The 19,481-nt window shown below is 40.0% G+C and overlaps 1 protein-coding gene across 1 annotated transcript in view; it reads left to right on the top strand.

The window, feature by feature from the left end:
- SRGAP1 (SLIT-ROBO Rho GTPase activating protein 1) overlaps window positions 1-19,481 on the top strand; it is a 71,963-nt gene that overhangs the window by 40,188 nt on the left and 12,294 nt on the right. The window contains exons 13-18 of the mRNA XM_014963329.1: window positions 2,426-2,486; window positions 2,649-2,726; window positions 4,243-4,377; window positions 13,992-14,097; window positions 17,148-17,372; window positions 18,073-18,152. Of these exons, the coding sequence (XP_014818815.1) occupies window positions 2,426-2,486; window positions 2,649-2,726; window positions 4,243-4,377; window positions 13,992-14,097; window positions 17,148-17,372; window positions 18,073-18,152 (685 nt within the window). The remainder of the gene's footprint in view (window positions 1-2,425; window positions 2,487-2,648; window positions 2,727-4,242; window positions 4,378-13,991; window positions 14,098-17,147; window positions 17,373-18,072; window positions 18,153-19,481) is intronic.

Genomic DNA, 19,481 nt, shown 5'->3' with positions numbered 1-19,481 from the left:
GCCAGTCTTTGCTAGGTTTTAAACTAAAAGACAACCAAGTCACAATTTAAATAGCATAATGTGCCATACAGTCTTTTGTAAGCCGCACTGAAACAACATGGAGCACACAGAAGATCAGGGGTTAGGTTATCTCAGGAAGTGCATTGTTTCATTGCCTCACTGTGTGTTATTTTTCAAACTTTTTTTAGTAGTTGGCTTTTCTTCTACTTGGGCTTAATTCATAAACTTCCCATTAGTGTAATTTAGCATGAAAATGAAGGACTAGTTTGTAAGAGGAAATGGGTATTCTGAGTTACAGAGTGCTTTTGAATTAATGGTTTTGTAATACAGACTGGTTTTATATTAAACTTCCAAATGAATTAGTCAATTCTCTGAGCACTTACATATTTGAGATTCATTTGGAAAGAAAAATTATATCTTACAAGACAAGAATTTCAAAGGTACCTATTATTTATGAAACAGTACTTTTTCCAGCATAAGCACCAACTTTTCTAAATAATTTTTAATCATATGATTTGTGTCCTTAATAGATATTCCATGACTTGTAGTCATTAATGTGCTTGGGGTAAAACATCCATTTTTTAAAAACACACAGATGAAGGACTGTGACAGTTCTTTTGGAAAATCAGCAGCTTAAAAGAAGAAGACAAATAACTCTCTCAAAATTAGTGTAGAGTCGTCTCTCCCTACCATCACAAGCATTTTTTTCTCCTCTATTAAAACACCTCTACTTAACTGAAGATGTAGCTATAGACCTGCTGCTCTATCATGGCTGGGACCAGGACCTTTGATTCCTGAGCTCTGCCGGCTGCAGGTGGGGAGGTGTAAGCTGTGACCTTCCTTTCCTAATACCTTTGTTGCCTACAGAAGAGGCAACTGAACCAGATGCTCTGCTCCAAGCAACTGCAGTTCACCACCCAGTGTATCACCAGCTAATTAGCACAGCCTGAAACAATGTGCCAGGCCATCATCTGCCCTAGGTTAGGACACGCAAATCAGTAGAGCACGTAGGGGTACTCAGGTCAGGAGGGAGACACCTGGTATACCCCATGTAATGTCATTTGGTGGCTCTTCTCCAAGAGCTTAACTTTTCTGATAGTCCAGGAGGTCCAGAAGAAGAGGCCTTACCAATTGTTTGTGACCCAGCATTTTTTACCTAAAAAAAAAAAAAAAAAAGCACCTTGAGAAATTAGGTCCTGTGTAGTTAGGTCCATGTAGGATTTTCTCCACCTGGAAAAGAAAGGTAAGTTGGTAAGTTAAATGGATGCAGAGAGACCGTCTTCATCAAGAATTATTATTAACAAACTTTTAAAGAGGCAAATTCACTGCTTTAACTCATTTTGCTTCAAAAATCTAAAACATATGCATGAGCTTAGATGTCACATACAGTGTTAGCCAGCTACAGTGGCAGAGGTAGAGAATGAAGTCTCTGAATTTTCCAAATCAATTATTTTAATGAGGAACTGTAATCTTTTCTCTTCACCTGTTCCTTTCCCTCCCTACATGGGAAGACAACTCTGTTAGAAATAATGTTTTCTTATGTGTTTTTTTGCCAGCACTGTATGTCCATCTGGATTGACCAAGAAAACACATTTTCACATTCAGTCCAGAGTAGGGAGGTGTCCTCTCTCTGGTCTGCAGTTCACTCCTGCTCTTGTTTTTCTAGGATTCAGGACAAGTCATTCCTCTCATTGTGGAAAGCTGTATCAGATTTATCAATTTATACGGTAAGCTCTGAAACATACTATGTCATTTCATTATTACCCAGACTTTTTTGTGTATCTTTTGCATAACGCATTTACCACCACAGTTTTGTTTTTAGAATAGAGATTAAAAATGCTTTAAAAACTAGATTCATTTCTCACCAGTGTCTCCCATCTCTGCTGCAGGTCTTCAGCATCAGGGCTATTTTTTTCCCAAAAAAAAAAAAAAAAAGCACCTTGAGAAATTAGGTCCTGTGTAGTTAGGTCCATGTAGGATTTTCTCCACCTGGAAAAGAAAGGTAAGTTGGTAAGTTAAATGGATGCAGAGAGACCGTCTTCATCAAGAATTATTATTAACAAACTTTTAAAGAGGCAAATTCACTGCTTTAACTCATTTTGCTTCAAAAATCTAAAACATATGCATGAGCTTAGATGTCACATACAGTGTTAGCCAGCTACAGTGGCAGAGGTAGAGAATGAAGTCTCTGAATTTTCCAAATCAATTATTTTAATGAGGAACTGTAATCTTTTCTCTTCACCTGTTCCTTTCCCTCCCTACATGGGAAGACAACTCTGTTAGAAATAATGTTTTCTTATGTGTTTTTTTGCCAGCACTGTATGTCCATCTGGATTGACCAAGAAAACACATTTTCACATTCAGTCCAGAGTAGGGAGGTGTCCTCTCTCTGGTCTGCAGTTCACTCCTGCTCTTGTTTTTCTAGGATTCAGGACAAGTCATTCCTCTCATTGTGGAAAGCTGTATCAGATTTATCAATTTATACGGTAAGCTCTGAAACATACTATGTCATTTCATTATTACCCAGACTTTTTTGTGTATCTTTTGCATAACGCATTTACCACCACAGTTTTGTTTTTAGAATAGAGATTAAAAATGCTTTAAAAACTAGATTCATTTCTCACCAGTGTCTCCCATCTCTGCTGCAGGTCTTCAGCATCAGGGAATTTTTAGAGTGTCTGGTTCCCAGGTGGAAGTCAATGATATTAAAAATTCATTTGAGAGAGGTAATTGCATTTTAATTTATTCAAGCACCTTAATATCTGACATTTAAAAATCTTTTAAATTCTAATTATTTTCTTGGCTTTTTAAGCAGTGTGTATGCACTTTGTATGCTGCACCTAAAACTTTGCACCATCATACGCTTAAAGATAAAGTATAATGATGACACATGCATGTTTTTCCCCCGTTATGTCCTAGGAGCTTGAGGTTGTTTTTCATTTTGTTTAGACAAGGCATATCGCTCTTGAATCAACTGTAAACTTTAGTCTTTTGTTAATGATAAACTGCAAATAATAGTTTGTCTATATTTTATTCTGAAGACCCTCAGAAAGGAAAGATTATGTTTTTTAATTAGATTCAAGAGACTGCTTAATGCAATTTGAGAACCCTGTTACTTGATCTTTTGGAATAGGAGTGCTCAACTTTCTGGTCTCTCTGCCAAAGTGGCATCACAATCAATGAGAATACAGGCTGTGAAAAGGTCACTCCATTTGCAACCACTTTTTTGATTCCCAGAGGGGGAATTATGGGAAAGATCCCAGGAAGTGAAAACAGCTTTTTAAACATGAGTGGCTTGCAACACCCAGCCCAGGATTGCTCTGCTACCCAGGATCCAGCAATCCCCTAATTGTGTTAAAACAAAAATAGTTACAATTTTTTTTTAAATCTTACGTTCTCTTTTCTTGGGGTTTACAAGCTGTTTTAATTTGCTTCCTGCAAATTCCTGCAAAAGGAAAACCTTTTGCAGATCATCTGTGAATAAGAGAACCCTTAGAGCAATAAGTCTTGTGACTAAAAGCATGAAAAAATATGCACAGTATTTTTCTCCCCATATATCATGTTAAACCTGAACTTGTCTTTGACAAGATATGTGAAGTAGTTGGCTTTACATGATAATTGAGACCACATCCTTCTATTCTCTGCCTTTAAAATCTGCCTTATTGCTAACTGTTTCTCCTAGTTAATGTTATTCTGGAAGATACATACATTTTAACCTATTTCAAAATAAAGATTAAGTCTTTAAAATTGCACGTAGTTCAGTGGCCTTTAGGGTTTCAATTCCCATACGGTGTTTTCACAAAATGATTGCACATATTTCTGAATGTTTTAGTTTTTCAGAATGAAGACAGATTTCCATTTCAAAGAGTTGTCTAACTAGATTTGCTTTCTGTAAGCTCCCAAAGAACAGTCTGAGAAACCCTATCCAATAAGAATATTTGGCTTTTTTTATTTTATTTTTACTAAGTGTAAATCATAATGTGTCCATAAATACTTAGTTGGAAGTTCAGGACCTAAGAGATCGCTATGTAATTTAAGGGAAGCTTTATTTAGGCTGCTGTTTTTAGTTTAATCATAGCCTGGGATTTCTAAATCAGTGTTTATTATCTTACTTGAATGCTTGCATTGCCACCTCCCACACACTAAAAACAGAAAACCCCAAAAATGTCACTCACTCATAAAATTGTTACATGTAAGAATGCTCCTGCCTGTGTGTTTCATTCACTTTATTTACTTTTTAAGGTGAAAATCCTTTGGCAGATGACCAAAGTAACCATGACATTAACTCAGTTGCTGGAGTACTGAAGCTCTATTTCCGAGGGCTGGAAAATCCCGTCTTTCCTAAGGAAAGATTTAATGATCTTATTTCTTGTATCAGTAAGTAGAAATCTCTATTTCTTTCTTAATCGAATTTTACTTTCATATATACATTAGCGCCTGAAAAAAAAAAGAGCTAACTTCACCGATTTATCTGAGACAATTTTATTGCCATCTGTAACAGTCTGGGTCAGTTATTAGTCATACTTGCAGCTGTGCTTGTTCCCTTTTTCCAGTGGGATTAATGTACAGTACAACCCTTTGTTTAACAGGGCAGGAAGAATATCTTCCTGTATACAAGAGAGAGTTAAATTTAAAGGCATTATTATTATTTTCCTCCGTGCACGGGGGCAGATAGAAGAGGATGAAGTCATGACTGTGCAAACAGAGGACGATACTTTCCACAAAGGTTTACATGCCCTGCAGCTTGGAGTCAGTGTTGGTGAATAAGTAACCAACTGCTCAACATTGTGTGGTTCTGGACCTTTGTTGTGCTCAGCTCAAAACCCCTGATCCAACCGGCAGGAAAATCCTTCAGCCCAGGAGCAGAGGGGAGCAGCTGAGTGCTGGTTGTCTGCAGAAGAGCCCAGTTTGCCTTCCAACACACGAGCATGACCACGCTGTAATGGGATGCCCAGGAGGAGCGTTGCACACATCTGTGCACTGCTGGTCTTCATAGCCAGGCACAGAGAGGTTGCAGTAATTTAGGAAGTTCTCGGTGGATGAGTGAACTGCTCTGGCATGCAGAAAACCTCTTCCACTTCACAGATCCCTGCAGATGTTGAGGAGGGGTGACGCCAAGCCAACCATCAGTAGGCTTACTGTTCCCTGTGGGTCCATTAGAAGTGGTCGGAGGTGCTGGCTTTGTGGAAGAATTTCCTCCTTGCAACCTTTCCTTTGTAACTTGCCTGATTTAGATGAATGGAGAGAGAGAGGCAGTTTCACAGGTAACGAGGGCCAGTCCTTTGGGGCTATCAATTAGGGCAGGCTCTCTTCAAACTGTGCTATTTTGGCAAAAGGGTCTCAGCCCAGCAGTCAGGACCGCAGATTGATGTGTACACAGTGTCCTGGGCTGGCCAGCAGATGGGCTTTTCTGCTCCTGGCCAGGGGAACCCAACTTGTGTGGTTTCCACATAGGGAGGATTGCAGTAGTTCAGCCTGGAGGCTACAAATACCGGGATAGCTGTGACCAGGTTTATGTGCAATACTTCGTGTTTCCTTTTTTTTGCGGGGTTTTCGGCAGCGGATGCTTTTTACAGACTGAGTGGTACTGAGGTTTCCTGAAGGACCTCTAAGCTGCAGTTTAACAGTCTGATCCCACACAGAGGGGGATGCTGAGGGGGACAGTGTCTCTTTAGGAAGCATAACCTTGGTTCTGCCTGAGTTCAGCTTTAACTGACTGTGATGCCACAGCCCAGAAAATGTCTGCAAGTCGTAGAAATTGAAATCTAAAAAAGGATCGTTTTGACTGAGTGATTTTCTGCATGACAGGGATGATGGAAATTTACCTAATAATCCTGTGCTGATTTCCATAACTTCTGGATGAATTAAAGGATGTCTGCTGGAAAAATTTATTGATTTAATGGCTTCAGTTGACAGAAAATCTACCATGTTCTTGGATAAACTGTTCAAATGATTAATCACTTTTGTCATTAAACATTTGTACCAGATTTCCTTCTCAAAATTTCTGCTGTCACGTTCTGCCCATTGGATCACTTTATGACTCCATTATTTTGACTAAGCATAAAGAAAAATAGAAAAGGTGGTTCTTGTATGTGGAGATGGTACTGCACTCAGCTGTGTTAGAGAGCTTTAAATAGAATTGTAAAATATCAAGAAGGAGTTTTCAGTTTACAGAGGTGCTAAAGTGAGTGCTTAGGAAATGCAAAAAAATATTTGCCCAAAGCAACCTTTTAAATCTGTTCCAAGAAGAGGAACCTGGGTGATTTCAAAAAGTTTCTGTTCACCACTGTAACTTCTGAAGACAGGATGGGGAATTCGGAAGGAGGGGTAGAAGTTCAATGGACTGAGTATGTGTCCCTGGCACCTGCACAGGCAGGAGAGATTCACCAGCCTCTCAGAGCATCACTGTCTGAGAGGGATCCAATTTAGTTATCCTAAAATGGTCTTCTGTTCATGAGAACTTCAAGAAAAGTGGCAATGAATACTAGATCCCTAGCATTAGGCCTCAGTTTCCTTAGAGGATACCCATCTATGCATATTAAAGGTAGGCAGTGGATTATTTTCTTGCAAAGGAATTGACAACCTATGTTTTTTTAAATAATAGTATCATCCAGCTGAGATGAAATCAGTAACAGTCAGTAGCCTGGAACAAAGTCACTGCTTTTCCCAGCCACATTTTTAAATGGGACAGCTATTGGGAAAGAGGTGTTGCCATCTGATCCTGCTTTAGACTGGCTGTTCTCTGAGGCTGTCATAGTCTGGATTATCATCTCTACAACAGCTTGTCAAAACAAGGTGTAATGACTGAGTAGTTTTGCTAGATTTGACTTCTGCTGTTGCTGTAACAGAAGAAAGCAGATGATTTTCTGCCTGATAATGTGTTGTAAGTGCCTCAGATCTGTTTCTGGCAGGTTGTGGAGGCAGCCAGGGGAGGATGATTTTGTTGTTGTTTGGTTTGGTTTCCACAAGGTTATCTTTAGGGCACTTTGAAATGGCATTTCAATGCCTGCCTTCGGCAGAGGGAGGAGAGGTAAATTTGGAACATGACAGGACAAAAGGGCTTTTCTCTTTGAGCACCTCAAGGTGGGTTTACTTTGTCTTGTCGGAGTGGGGGTTTTGCACATGATGTGAGGAGAAAAAGGAACAGCTCTTGTGCCTTGTACCAACAGCCAGAACCAACCCCAGAACCACATGTTGGGAACAGTGTGTCTAAATCTTCTGATTATCTGAGAAGCCTGAGGTGGAGTGGTTTTACAGCTGTGTACCTAGTCTATGTGCTTTGTTAAGTGGTACACTACTTCTTGGGAATAAGATCACTTCCAGGGAATAAGACATTGAGGTTGTTTTTTTTAAAAAAAAAAACAAAACAATCAGCATTGCAGAATATGCTACCTGTCACGGTTTAGTTTAAGTAGCACCTATGCGGCACGTACTATCAAAAACTCTCTGACCCTTTCCATTGCTATGTTTTCACCTTAAGACTTTGTATATTTTGCAAAAAATAAGAATAGGCAAGATATTTTTTCCCCGCTGTAAACTTTGAATCTGTCATAGTTTCCTGAGTTTCTTTTTCAGGCATGTTGGTCTTCATGTTAATGGGAGCAGGGTCAGACTCCCTTTCCTCTGTGAGAACACACATTACTCTAACTTTAGATCACAATTGATATGTAAAGTCCAGAAAGCTTTCATATTTTTAATTGAGAGGGTTTAAATACTCTTAATTCGTATTACATTCACTGTCTGATAAACAGTGAGGAAAGGAATAAACATTAAGTTGTTTTCAAATAGTTTGTCAAGATAAATGTCAGTGTGGTTTTTTTAATCGTTGGCAGAAATTGTTATAAAAGGGGGGAGGGAGAAAGCAAATTCATAAAGTTAATGTTCTCATAAAACTGTAAAAGGGCAGAATGTCACACATTTTATATGGAAATGTAATGTTGCCAGTGAAAAACCCCTTGAAACTGAAGTACTTAGTTATGGATGTCAAGCATAATTGAGGCTACAGCTGCAAAATGAACCTTTCCTCAGTACGGCCACTGAGGAATTCCTTTGCATTTATGCATATATTTCCAAATGAAATAGAGCATTGTGATTTAATGCTTTTCCTTTTGCAAATACAGTGGAAACAGTGTAAAATGACTGTGACTTTTAGGACAATTTGTATTAATTAGCCTCATGAGAACAACGTTATTCTGTTTGAGCTTATGAACTGTTTTAGATAAAATTTGGGCCAAATTATGACTTCTGCAGAGCAAGCATGAAAGGTAAGACAGAACGTAAAGAATCCATCTGATTACGGGCCATAAATCTGCATTCTCAGCAAAACAAGTGGCTACTGTTGCTCCCAGCAGCACTCAGAAATCCAGAGGGCAGAGTAAGTGGGAGGAGAGTTGCACTGCACTTCTTTTCTGCCCCTTTGTAGAAACAGGTAGGGCCAAACACAAGGGAAATATTTGCAGCAGGAGTTAACTGGAGGCAGAGGGTACTGAAGCTGGGCTTAGGGGCTGGCCGTAATTCACCTTCACTGCTGGGGGACTGCAGCTCCCTTCCTGGTGTGAGTTCTTATATGTGTGAATTACAGTTCACTTATACGTACATTGCTGTGCAGTCCAGTAGCAGACACATCTCAGCTACCCACACCTCTTAGCTTCTGCTCAGGCCATTATAATTCTTCTCAGTTTCATCTCTCTTGCCCTAAATTTGATATACTAAGGTGCCAGGATGGATGAAAACTTACATCTTTTTTCCTTCTGATTTTCATCATTTCAGTCCCTTGCTGCCAGCAGTGCCTGTTTACCTAAAGGCGTAAATGTTATGAAAGGAAATTATTTTTTTGCTTTTCCAGACTGTTGCCCATTACTTAAAAAGTAAAAAAACCCCATATATTCTCAATTGTCAAATCTTCCTGAAAAAGTTTAAACAAAATGATAACTGTTTCTTTCCCTAAGTGACAGTGGAGACCGTTATGTTTGCCCTCCTGTAAAGCCTTCTTAAATAGATCTGAAAGAGTTGTTAAGTGGCTCTGCTGAGTTAATGTATCTTTGAGTTGGATTGGTCCCGTCTACCAAAGTGGAAAGAGGCACAAATTGTTAACTTCAGCACTAATACATATTCATGGAGATTACTTGTCAGCTGCAAATTGACCATAAAAATTACATCTGCAAGTGTAACTCAACCCCATTTGACATTCAGTGGGTGTGTAAAATATGCATTAGGCATTCACTCTGTTACTAGTAGGCGCCACTCCAAGTGGAAGTAGTGAGTGACCCCCACGCAGAGATACCACATTGGATTTTATTCTTCCAAACAGTGGTCCTAAAGGAGAGAGATAGCTTACATTGCCGTTGTTTGCATTCTTCTTCCTCCTCTGTGCTACCCTTGGCTGTCAAATATGCTTAGCTTGCACAGCACCAGCTGTTAGTGTAGCACAATTCATTCATTGCTGACACCAGGTTTCTCCTTCCACATGTTCTGATCAATAATATCTTCCCTTTGCAAAATGTTTACATTTCTTTTGTTACTTCTGAGAACAGCCCATGGAGGCTGCCTGTTAACGGAGAGTGGTAGAATATGACCCAGCCAGGCTGGATGGGGCAGGGGGGGTTGGAACTAGATGATCTTTAAGGTCCCTTCCAACCCAAACTATTCTATGAACCCAGAACTCATGTTTCTGAACTCTAACTGCTCCCAGGTGGAGTCTTCTCCTTGTTGGATAGCCATGTCTTTCCACCAGTGTAGGAGAGGCCGTGTGTAGAACCACAACCAGGAAAAGTACAATGCTTTTGTAGCATTTTCAACTAAACCAGAGTGATAAAGGCATGTAGCTGTCCACTTGGCCCACAACATTTCAGAACCACCAGCAATTGCTCTCTTGCAAAAGTCTTTTGTTCTCCATCACCAAAGCGCTGTATTTATATATTTGAATATTTATTGCCTTTTACATGCTCCACTACTTCAGGATTATTGCTTAATTAGGTTTCAATTTACCTTTTCCCAGTGTTATTTAGGATGAATGTATCCATGTCTTCATTTATAATTTAGTTTTGGTTTATTTCTATTTGGGGGTTGTGTTCTCTCCCCTCTCAGGTTTCCTTTACTCTTCTAAGGCAGATTGTTCACTTTTGATCTGTTTCAGTTTAGAGTCTGCCTTTGCAAAAATCTCATCGTGAGTCACCATGTGGTAAAAATGTGTTATTTCTCATGGTAGAGAAAAGTGGACATTTACTGATTCTGTGTGTCTCTGCAGTATGGAAAGGCGGCCCCACTTCTCCAGAATGGGTTCCAGTATTCTTGAAGGATGAAGATCACACCTTTTAAGGCTTGAGTAGCTAGGATTTATGCCTATCTCATGCTATTGAAAACTGGTCCTTAGCCTGTGGCTGACAGGGAGACAGCTGGCTGATAAGTAATTCTTTCATTTATGCAATGACATTAGTCTCAGCTGGATTCATTCATCCAGTTCAAGGACAAGGAATGTTTGCAGAGGAAGTCTGTGAGAGATCAATGTTTGCATTCTTCTTCCTCCTCTGTGCTACCCTTGGCTGTCAAATATGCTTAGCTTGCACAGCACCAGCTGTTAGTGTAGCACAATTCATTCATTGCTGACACCAGGTTTCTCCTTCCACATGTTCTGATCAATAATATCTTCCCTTTGCAAAATGTTTACATTTCTTTTGTTACTTCTGAGAACAGCCCATGGAGGCTGCCTGTTAACGGAGAGTGGTAGAATATGACCCAGCCAGGCTGGATGGGGCAGGGGGGGTTGGAACTAGATGATCTTTAAGGTCCCTTCCAACCCAAACTATTCTATGAACCCAGAACTCATGTTTCTGAACTCTAACTGCTCCCAGGTGGAGTCTTCTCCTTGTTGGATAGCCATGTCTTTCCACCAGTGTAGGAGAGGCCGTGTGTAGAACCACAACCAGGAAAAGTACAATGCTTTTGTAGCATTTTCAACTAAACCAGAGTGATAAAGGCATGTAGCTGTCCACTTGGCCCACAACATTTCAGAACCACCAGCAATTGCTCTCTTGCAAAAGTCTTTTGTTCTCCATCACCAAAGCGCTGTATTTATATATTTGAATATTTATTGCCTTTTACATGCTCCACTACTTCAGGATTATTGCTTAATTAGGTTTCAATTTACCTTTTCCCAGTGTTATTTAGGATGAATGTATCCATGTCTTCATTTATAATTTAGTTTTGGTTTATTTCTATTTGGGGGTTGTGTTCTCTCCCCTCTCAGGTTTCCTTTACTCTTCTAAGGCAGATTGTTCACTTTTGATCTGTTTCAGTTTAGAGTCTGCCTTTGCAAAAATCTCATCGTGAGTCACCATGTGGTAAAAATGTGTTATTTCTCATGGTAGAGAAAAGTGGACATTTACTGATTCTGTGTGTCTCTGCAGTATGGAAAGGCGGCCCCACTTCTCCAGAATGGGTTCCAGTATTCTTGAAGGATGAAGATCACACCTTTTAAGGCTTGAGTAGCTAGGATTTATGCCTATCTCATGCTATTGAAAACTGGTCCTTAGCCTGTGGCTGACAGGGAGACAGCTGGCTGATAAGTAATTCTTTCATTTATGCAATGACATTAGTCTCAGCTGGATTCATTCATCCAGTTCAAGGACAAGGAATGTTTGCAGAGGAAGTCTGTGAGAGATCAATGAATAAATATTTTCCAAGAGCAATGCAAGATTGCTTTCAACAAATTTCCTTGTGGAAGTTGTGATCTGCTTCTTTGGAGGATTTTATGAACAGGTTGGACAGACGTTTCTCAGAGGTGATTAAGGTGAAGTTAAAAGGTGAGACTGTAGACTTAAATTATCTCTGAAGAGTCCTCCAAGCTCTCTTTTTTTTTATTTTTTGTAGAAGCTGGTGGAGGCTCCTTAGATCTTAAACACCTCTGATGCTTAGATGCCTAGATAATTTTATGGATATACAGAAGAACAAGCTCCTTATATTTTTAGGGTGATTTGCTCCATTATTGTCTGATAAAAATGCACTAATAGTTCTGGGCACAGGTAACTGGCTCTTCCACAGAGTGCTATAGCCACGAAGCCCCAGAAGCTGGCCTCTTCCACTTCTCTTGTTTCACCCCACAAATGTCTCCTGTGCTCCAGGGTGCACTGTGGCTCCACTTTGACAGGAGCACAGTGTTCCCACGCCAGACACCTTCTAATCAGGCTGGCAGGAAACTCTCCTGCTTGTGGGTTTGACCCCCATGGCTGAAATGTGCCTGGAAGGCAGGTGTATAAGACCAGAGCTCCAAAAGTTTTGCTCTGCTCTGAGAACGGGGAACTAGAAAATAATAACCATTTATATTTGTGGTATTTACCTGACGGTGGTCTTGATTTGTGATTGATATTCATGTGTCCTTCACACAGATCTCCTTTCCCTCCTTTGCTCCACAGTCAGAAAAAACCACGTTAGTTCTCAGTGTGCTTGGCCTTGCCAGAGGCTTGTCCTGTTGCTCGTGTTTGGGGATGTGACTGTCATCGTATCATTAGAGTAATGAACCAGTTTTCAAATCCCCTGATTTCTATTTCTGCTTGGCAGCTAATTGCATTATTAGGACAAGTCATGTAATATCAGTACTTCAGTTTTCTTAGCTGAGAAATGGGTAATACCCCACCGGGCGTTGAGGTCGGGCTAATGACAGTTCTTGAAAATCAGAGTAATGAAAAGAGGGCCTCCAGCAGACGTGCTGTGAGAGGGGAGGTGCAACCAGCTTTCTGCAGCGTTGGGATTGCCAGCGCTTCCAGGGTTTTCCCCCTTAGTTTACTCCAGTGGCATTTCTCAATGAAGTACAGCTCTTCTGTGTGGTAAACAGAAGTCTTGCTGCCATCATGCTCTGTTACGCTTAGGTCTTGTTATACCAAAATACTAATTACTAGACACCAGTTGTTCTTTTAAGAAACTACTTCAACACACATTTTGCATCTACAAATAAATGCTGATTGGTAGAAGTAGCCATACCAAAGAGCAGGAATAAACACTAGGAACTCTGTTTGCAGTGGTCATGTTTTTATGTAAGTCATTACTTTAAATGTGCACTGTTAAATATCCCATTTTATGGTACAAATGGCTTTTCAGCTATTGGAATCAGTTCCTGTTTCTCATTTCCAGATTTTTGAATATCCATTTCAGTGCCACTAGACAGTATTTCTGTAGTCTGCTAAGATTTCCCCTAGATTTTGTTCATTGCAGCATTCTTTCTTGGCTGATGTAAAAAGCACTACTGAAATTTTAGGTTGCTATTAACAGTATCATTTACACAGAAAACACATTGAGTAAAAAATTGAGATATTACTTATTTTGAAAAACAATTTATCCTTTTATCCCATCACTACACTAGTTGGAGCCACACAATCTTTCTGACCAGCATAGAAGATAATGCATCCTTGTTATAAGACATTAGGAGCTGATGCTTTTATTAAGCTGACCTTGTTTTGCTGCTTCAGAAGAATTTTGGTGGACCACTATAAAATCTTTTGGGAAAACACATGTGATCTTTGTGTTTGTTGCTTACATGCTGTAAAACGTAAGGCCTTTCTCCTGCTTTGACATTTGGAGACTTACAGCTGTCTATTTGATCAAGAAAACTCATTAGAGAAGCTCAGTGATTGGAATATTATATCTGATATGAACATTCAAATAAAGAGAATGAATGAAACTGATGGCAAACGTCTCTCCTTGGTTCCTTGGATTTAGGTGCTGATATTGTGGTTTGGTGAGCTGTGTAGCTCAGCAAGTGGCAGAGGGTTTGACTTGGGCAGATTTGTGACTTCTTATATTTAAAGATGTTGCTTTTAAACTGTGTGGTTTTAATGACAGGGATCTTTTAGATCTTTTTTTTCTAATAGGCCAAAGCGAGAAGATATTTGCTAGGGACATGTGATGGTAAAGAGTTGAAGTAAATTGAGTAAACTGACTGAATGCTATTTTAGACCATCGTATGAAAGGGAACTTAACATACTTTCTTCTGCTTGCAGGAATAGACAATCTCTATGAGAGGGCTCTTCACATCCGCAAACTCCTCCTTACTTTGCCCAGGTCGGTCCTTATAGTGATGAGATACCTCTTCGCCTTCCTCAACCAGTAAGTCCTTTATCATTCCCCAAGCTACTGTATATTTATCTGCCTTCCTCTGCTGGCGTTGAAGTTCTTTGGGTTTAGTCATACTCTATGTAGACTTTACATTTAAGCTCCATGCAAAAGCTGATCTTCTAATTGGCAATGAAAAGAGAAGGAAAACACCAGTTTTCATTCAAATTAAAATTCCAGTTGTGCAAAACTGAGCGAGGTTGTAATAAGACAGATTAACGTGTTGTCTGAAATGGGGAGTGCATGATACAGCATTAAAGCTGATAACAAAATAAGCTGATAAGAAAAGTAACAAATACAAACTGTAACTATATTAAAAATAATTTAGGTAATTTAAAAGTAGATTTTTTTTTTCCTTATCTTAAGCCGATTTTAATCTCCTGATGGGAAAAATAAACAGTATATTCCAGCAGCACAGGCACTACATGCTACCTATTTGATTCTAGGCACTGCTAGGGTGAGACTTTGTGTTGCTGCGTCTATTTTCTGGTAATAGGGCTACCAGTATAGAGAATATACTGGCAATATCCCCTGTGTATGCTTTGGTATAAAGTAGCTTGGTTCTCACATTGCAAAACATAGGCAGCTGCTGCAAGGAGGGTTGTGTGAAAAAGGGAAAGTGGCGTCTGTGTCTTCGTCAACCCAGAAAAACTTTTTCATTCTCAAAGAGACAATAAAGGACAGGTTGGGCAATTGCTTGTGTTTCTCCCTCTAGTCCTTCACAGCCCTCTCCAGTTTTGCTGACCCCAGTATTTTCACTGCAAATTTTGCTTCTTGTGCACTTTGCCCTGATTCTAGCTTGTCTCTTTCTGGTGCTATATTGTGTGTTTCCTGTTATATCTGTTTTCATATTGCCCTTTTCCCCTTTTTTTTTCTAAATTTTCCCTCTGCTGATTCATTCTGTCTTTGTGACCTTCCCCATTTCATCCGTCCTGTCTGTTCCTATAGAAACAAGGTCCTTGCAGCCAGGTTACGTGTGCATGCCTGTATTCACAGCTGCTCCCCTTTCCTTTCTTCTAGTAATTTCTGAACCACTTTGAAGCAATATTTAAAAGAGGGGCAGAGATCTGAAGTTTTATGAAAATAACCACTCATTGAAAACATTAATTCATCCCTCAGTAGTGACACTGTGTAAATGTCTCATAAGCTTATATCGCAGCTTCTCCTCTACTTAGACATACAGATTGGCCAGAGTTGTGCGACACTGTACTTGTTACGTGGTCATGTTAGCTCCATCTGTGCTCTCCACAGGAATGCAATTCAGAAAGCAGGCTAAATCTCATGTGCATCCACAGGAAAAACATTCCCATAGTCGGACTTTCTACAAATCCAGTTCTGCTTTTCACATATGCAGTTAGGCCAACTTGGCCACATGAAGTCATTGGACCTCATGGCTTGACCTCATCTGGTCTAGTGTACTGCTCAAAGTTTCTAACGTCAGATAAAATCACTCAAGGCTTAGTCTTGATTTCATGAGCACCAAGTGGACGGGGAATAATCAATTCCCTTGACCTGCTGGCTTTGCTTTTCCTAACGCAGACACATATGTAACTAGCCTTCATCTCTGGAAGACACACTGCTGAATCATATCCAAGTTCTTGTCCAAGAAGTACAATGCTTTTCCTTGGGAGCTGATATCTAAGAGTCAGCTCCAGACTGTAATAATACATGGGATTAATTCATTCCACTGGCAGGACTTTGCATTCATTCTTGTTGAAATCCCTGTTCATCCATTCCTCCATCTTCTAAAGGTCCTTCTAAGTGGTAACCCTGCCCTTTAGCATATCTGCTGTCCTTCACAGTGTGGCATCATCTGTAAGCTGGCTGAGTGTGTACTCCCTCCTGTTGTCTGGGCTATTCATGAAGATGTTGAGTAGTATCAGCCCCAATACTGAGCGCTGAGGAGCATGACATGGTACTACCAGCCACCAGCAGAACTTCACATGTTTCAGGATGATAATCTTTTTTACACATTCTTGTACAAATATAGTAAAGGCTGAACCACCTTATAAATCAGTAGAACAAAATGTCTCCAATTAACACACAAGATATGATAACAAATCATGCCATAAAAAAGAGGAGAGCATGATTAATTTTACAAGCTAGTTATGAAGTGAGTCATTTAGAAGGTTTGCCTCTTCAGTTTGTATAGTTTGTACATGTACACTGTATAAAATTCCCTTTCTAAAGGGAATGCGATGCTGTATTTAAACACAACCAGCCATACTAATTCATATGCTGCTCCAGAGCGCATAACAACACTGCACTAAAGTGCTTCAGATTCTGTTTGACTGGCCCTGCACAGAACCACTCAAAAGCCAGGATTTCCACTAGAAATGCTAATGCTTTTTAACAAGTGAATAAGGAGCAACTTCTCAATTAAAATAAAAATTGAAAACCAGTAATGTTGAATTTCCTGGAGGAAAGAATACCTTGTAGAAGTTGGTTAATAAAAACAACCAAAGCTTTTTGTTTGGTTGCTTCTAAAATGAAACCCCTGTGGAAGTTCACGGGCAGAAGGCAAGGTGCTGGGCCATTTTAGGTTGTATGGTGAAAAACAGAAACCAGAAGTCACAAGAGCCTTTGCAAGATCCAGGAACTTACCTACCTCCAGAAAACAGTTCAGTCTGCCCAAGTGATATAGCAGATTGATGGCAGAGATGCATCAGGGTCTGATGAGAAATGATAAGCATGATTCACTTTGGATCCAGTCCACTTGGGCCTCCAAGGATAAGCACTGATGGGATAGAAGCAGCAGCAGTTGATGCATTTTACAGTAGCCCATTAAGTCAGTGTACACCAAACACAGAAGTGTAGGAACACATCCATCTACGTACATACATGTGCTGTAAGCTCACTTTAGAATGTGTATAGCCTATAGAAGAAATCCCCTTTTTTTTTAGTTTGTTGTGTTATTTGGGATTAAGTGTCAAGGGGAACAGGAAATCTCTAAGTTGTGATGGAAAATAAAGTTTCTCTGATTTTCAGAATAAGGTTAGTTGCAGTGGAAAAGTCATTTTTTCTTGATTTTTCTTTTATAACAGCCTTTCACAGTACAGTGATGAAAACATGATGGATCCCTACAACCTGGCTATTTGTTTTGGGCCAACCCTGATGCCTGTTCCAGACATACAAGACCAGGTGTCTTGTCAGGCACACGTGAATGAGATAATCAAAACTATCATCATCCATCATGAGGCTATTTTTCCAGATGCTAAAGAACTTGATGGCCCAGTGTATGAAAAATGCATGGCTGGAGATGACTACTGGTAAGTCAGAATATTACCCTTCTGTCTCTTTAACAAAAATCATTAGACTGGTTGTCCGGATAAATCCTGATACAGATATGATACAGAATGACTTTTGCACACAATAGAAGTATGAAGATAAATGAGAAGAACGTTTAGGTTCATAGAGGAAAGTGTTGGCTGTAAAAGCCATGAAGCAAAGGCATTTATAATGAGGTTCCCTACAACTTTTTGTGGAGGAAGCTACCCTTGTGTTCAGCCAGACACAGCCAGAATTCCAGGTGTACAATGCAGAGCACACAGCCAGAAACTGGCTTTCTGACTGTGAACAATCCTAACAAATCTCAGCTTGTGATACCTTTCCCTTACTCCTTCCCTATCTTAGCAGCACAGAGACCTTTTTCATAAGTCAAAAGATTCAAAGGTTCTGGGAACTTCTTAATAACTGAAAATACTTGAAAGAGAGGTGTGTATACTTCTTCAGTAGTTGTGTATTCATAGCATGTCATGAGAATTATGTTGCATATAACTTTATAACATTGTAAGAATAACTTTATATAATCTCGTGGGGGGGGCACATTTTTGATATGCATAGAGGACGTCAGTTACCCCCAGTGGACTGGGGAAGAAAGATTAATTTAATTTTTCTGGATTTAATGCCCACTGAACCATCCTTTTCATGCTGTGGTTTCTCTCTCTGCACGGCCTTTTGTTCCCTCAGTGACAGCCCCTACAGCGAACATGGTACATTAGAGGAAGTGGACCAGGATGCCAGTACAGAGCCCCACACCAGTGAAGATGGTATGTCTCTTACATTACTCTGCCTTTGATAAGAATAAGTTTTACAGGTGTTTCATGCAGGAGACCTCCTTCCTTTCCTAATTGTGTCTTATTTGAAAGAAGAGGATTTCAGTCCTGGTGGTCTGTAGCAAAGCCGACTTCTTTAATCTCTGTTTGTGTGCTTTTTCACTCTGATTCATGTGTGTTTGACCAGCTGTTTCCTTGTTCTCTCCTGATTTGTCCAGTCACAGGAAGGGCAAGAAAGAAACTATTTCAGTCAGCACATATTATTTTCTGATATAATGTTACATTTTTAGTGACTCTTTATCTTTTGTCTGCAAAAGCTAAACTTACCAAAAGTATGTCTTTAAATATTTCAACTGAGGGATATTTGCCATTCAGTGGGCTGTGTTTTGATATAAATTTAAAAGCTGTTCCGTCTAAAGGATTTATAAATGCTGAAAAACGTGTGTGTACTCAGCACAGTGAAACTTTTGAACAATAGTCATTTGCTATAAATATTAATCATATATACTCTGACAGTTCTGGGTACAACAGATATCCATGAAAAATTTGATATATCCCTATTATATCAATTCTTTTTAGCCAAATTTCCTAAAGGTGTATTTGACTGTGACGTATTTCAGCTGCACCATCCTCCAGATGTCCCTCCCAATAACTTCTGCCCGGTTTCAAGCAAATGTAACAGATGGAAAGAGGTGTGAAAATTGCTAAATAACTACCATTTTGCTGGCAATTAGTAGCCAGTTAGAGGTGAAGGATTAAGAATATCGGTAGAGAAGAGCTGCGGTGTGAGCTCACTCCCTACGTGGCCAGCAGGCAACCCAGACAGAGAAGCCAGCACACGTGCGCTTAGCGCAAGCAGAAACAAAAGCTGCCCCTTGTCCATCTCAGAGGACGTGTGGAAGGAGGAAGAGGAAGAGGCAGAGAGGGGGAAAGGGGAGGAAAAGAGCTCCAGCAGAGACGGAAATTTATTTTTTTTTAAAAAAAAGATATCAGAAGGGATACTGGTTAGGAGCTGGGATGGTTGCCATAGGGGAACAGGAAGGTGTATCTATAGGAAACCTGGCTACGCTGGTCCCGTTGCACACAGAACAATGTAAACAATAGTTCCACTCGAGCTGTGCCTGTTCGCTTTGTCACGTAGACAAGCTGCCAGTGACAGATTGCCTGTCTCTTCCCCTTCACCGCAGCGAGAAGGGGCAGGCAGAGTCTATCAGTGCAGTTGGGTGGGCAGGCATCACAGAAATGGGGAAAAACTGAGGATAGGAGAGAAATAATTGTAAATCTTCTCTCTGGGATGTATACCCATGCCTGCACCCGCATCAG

This window comes from Calidris pugnax, unplaced genomic scaffold (assembly GCF_001431845.1).
Source record: "Calidris pugnax isolate Ruff unplaced genomic scaffold, ASM143184v1 scaffold44, whole genome shotgun sequence".
In the NCBI taxonomy this organism is placed as follows: domain Eukaryota; kingdom Metazoa; phylum Chordata; class Aves; order Charadriiformes; family Scolopacidae; genus Calidris; species Calidris pugnax.
This window is presented reverse-complemented; position numbering and strand designations above follow the sequence as displayed.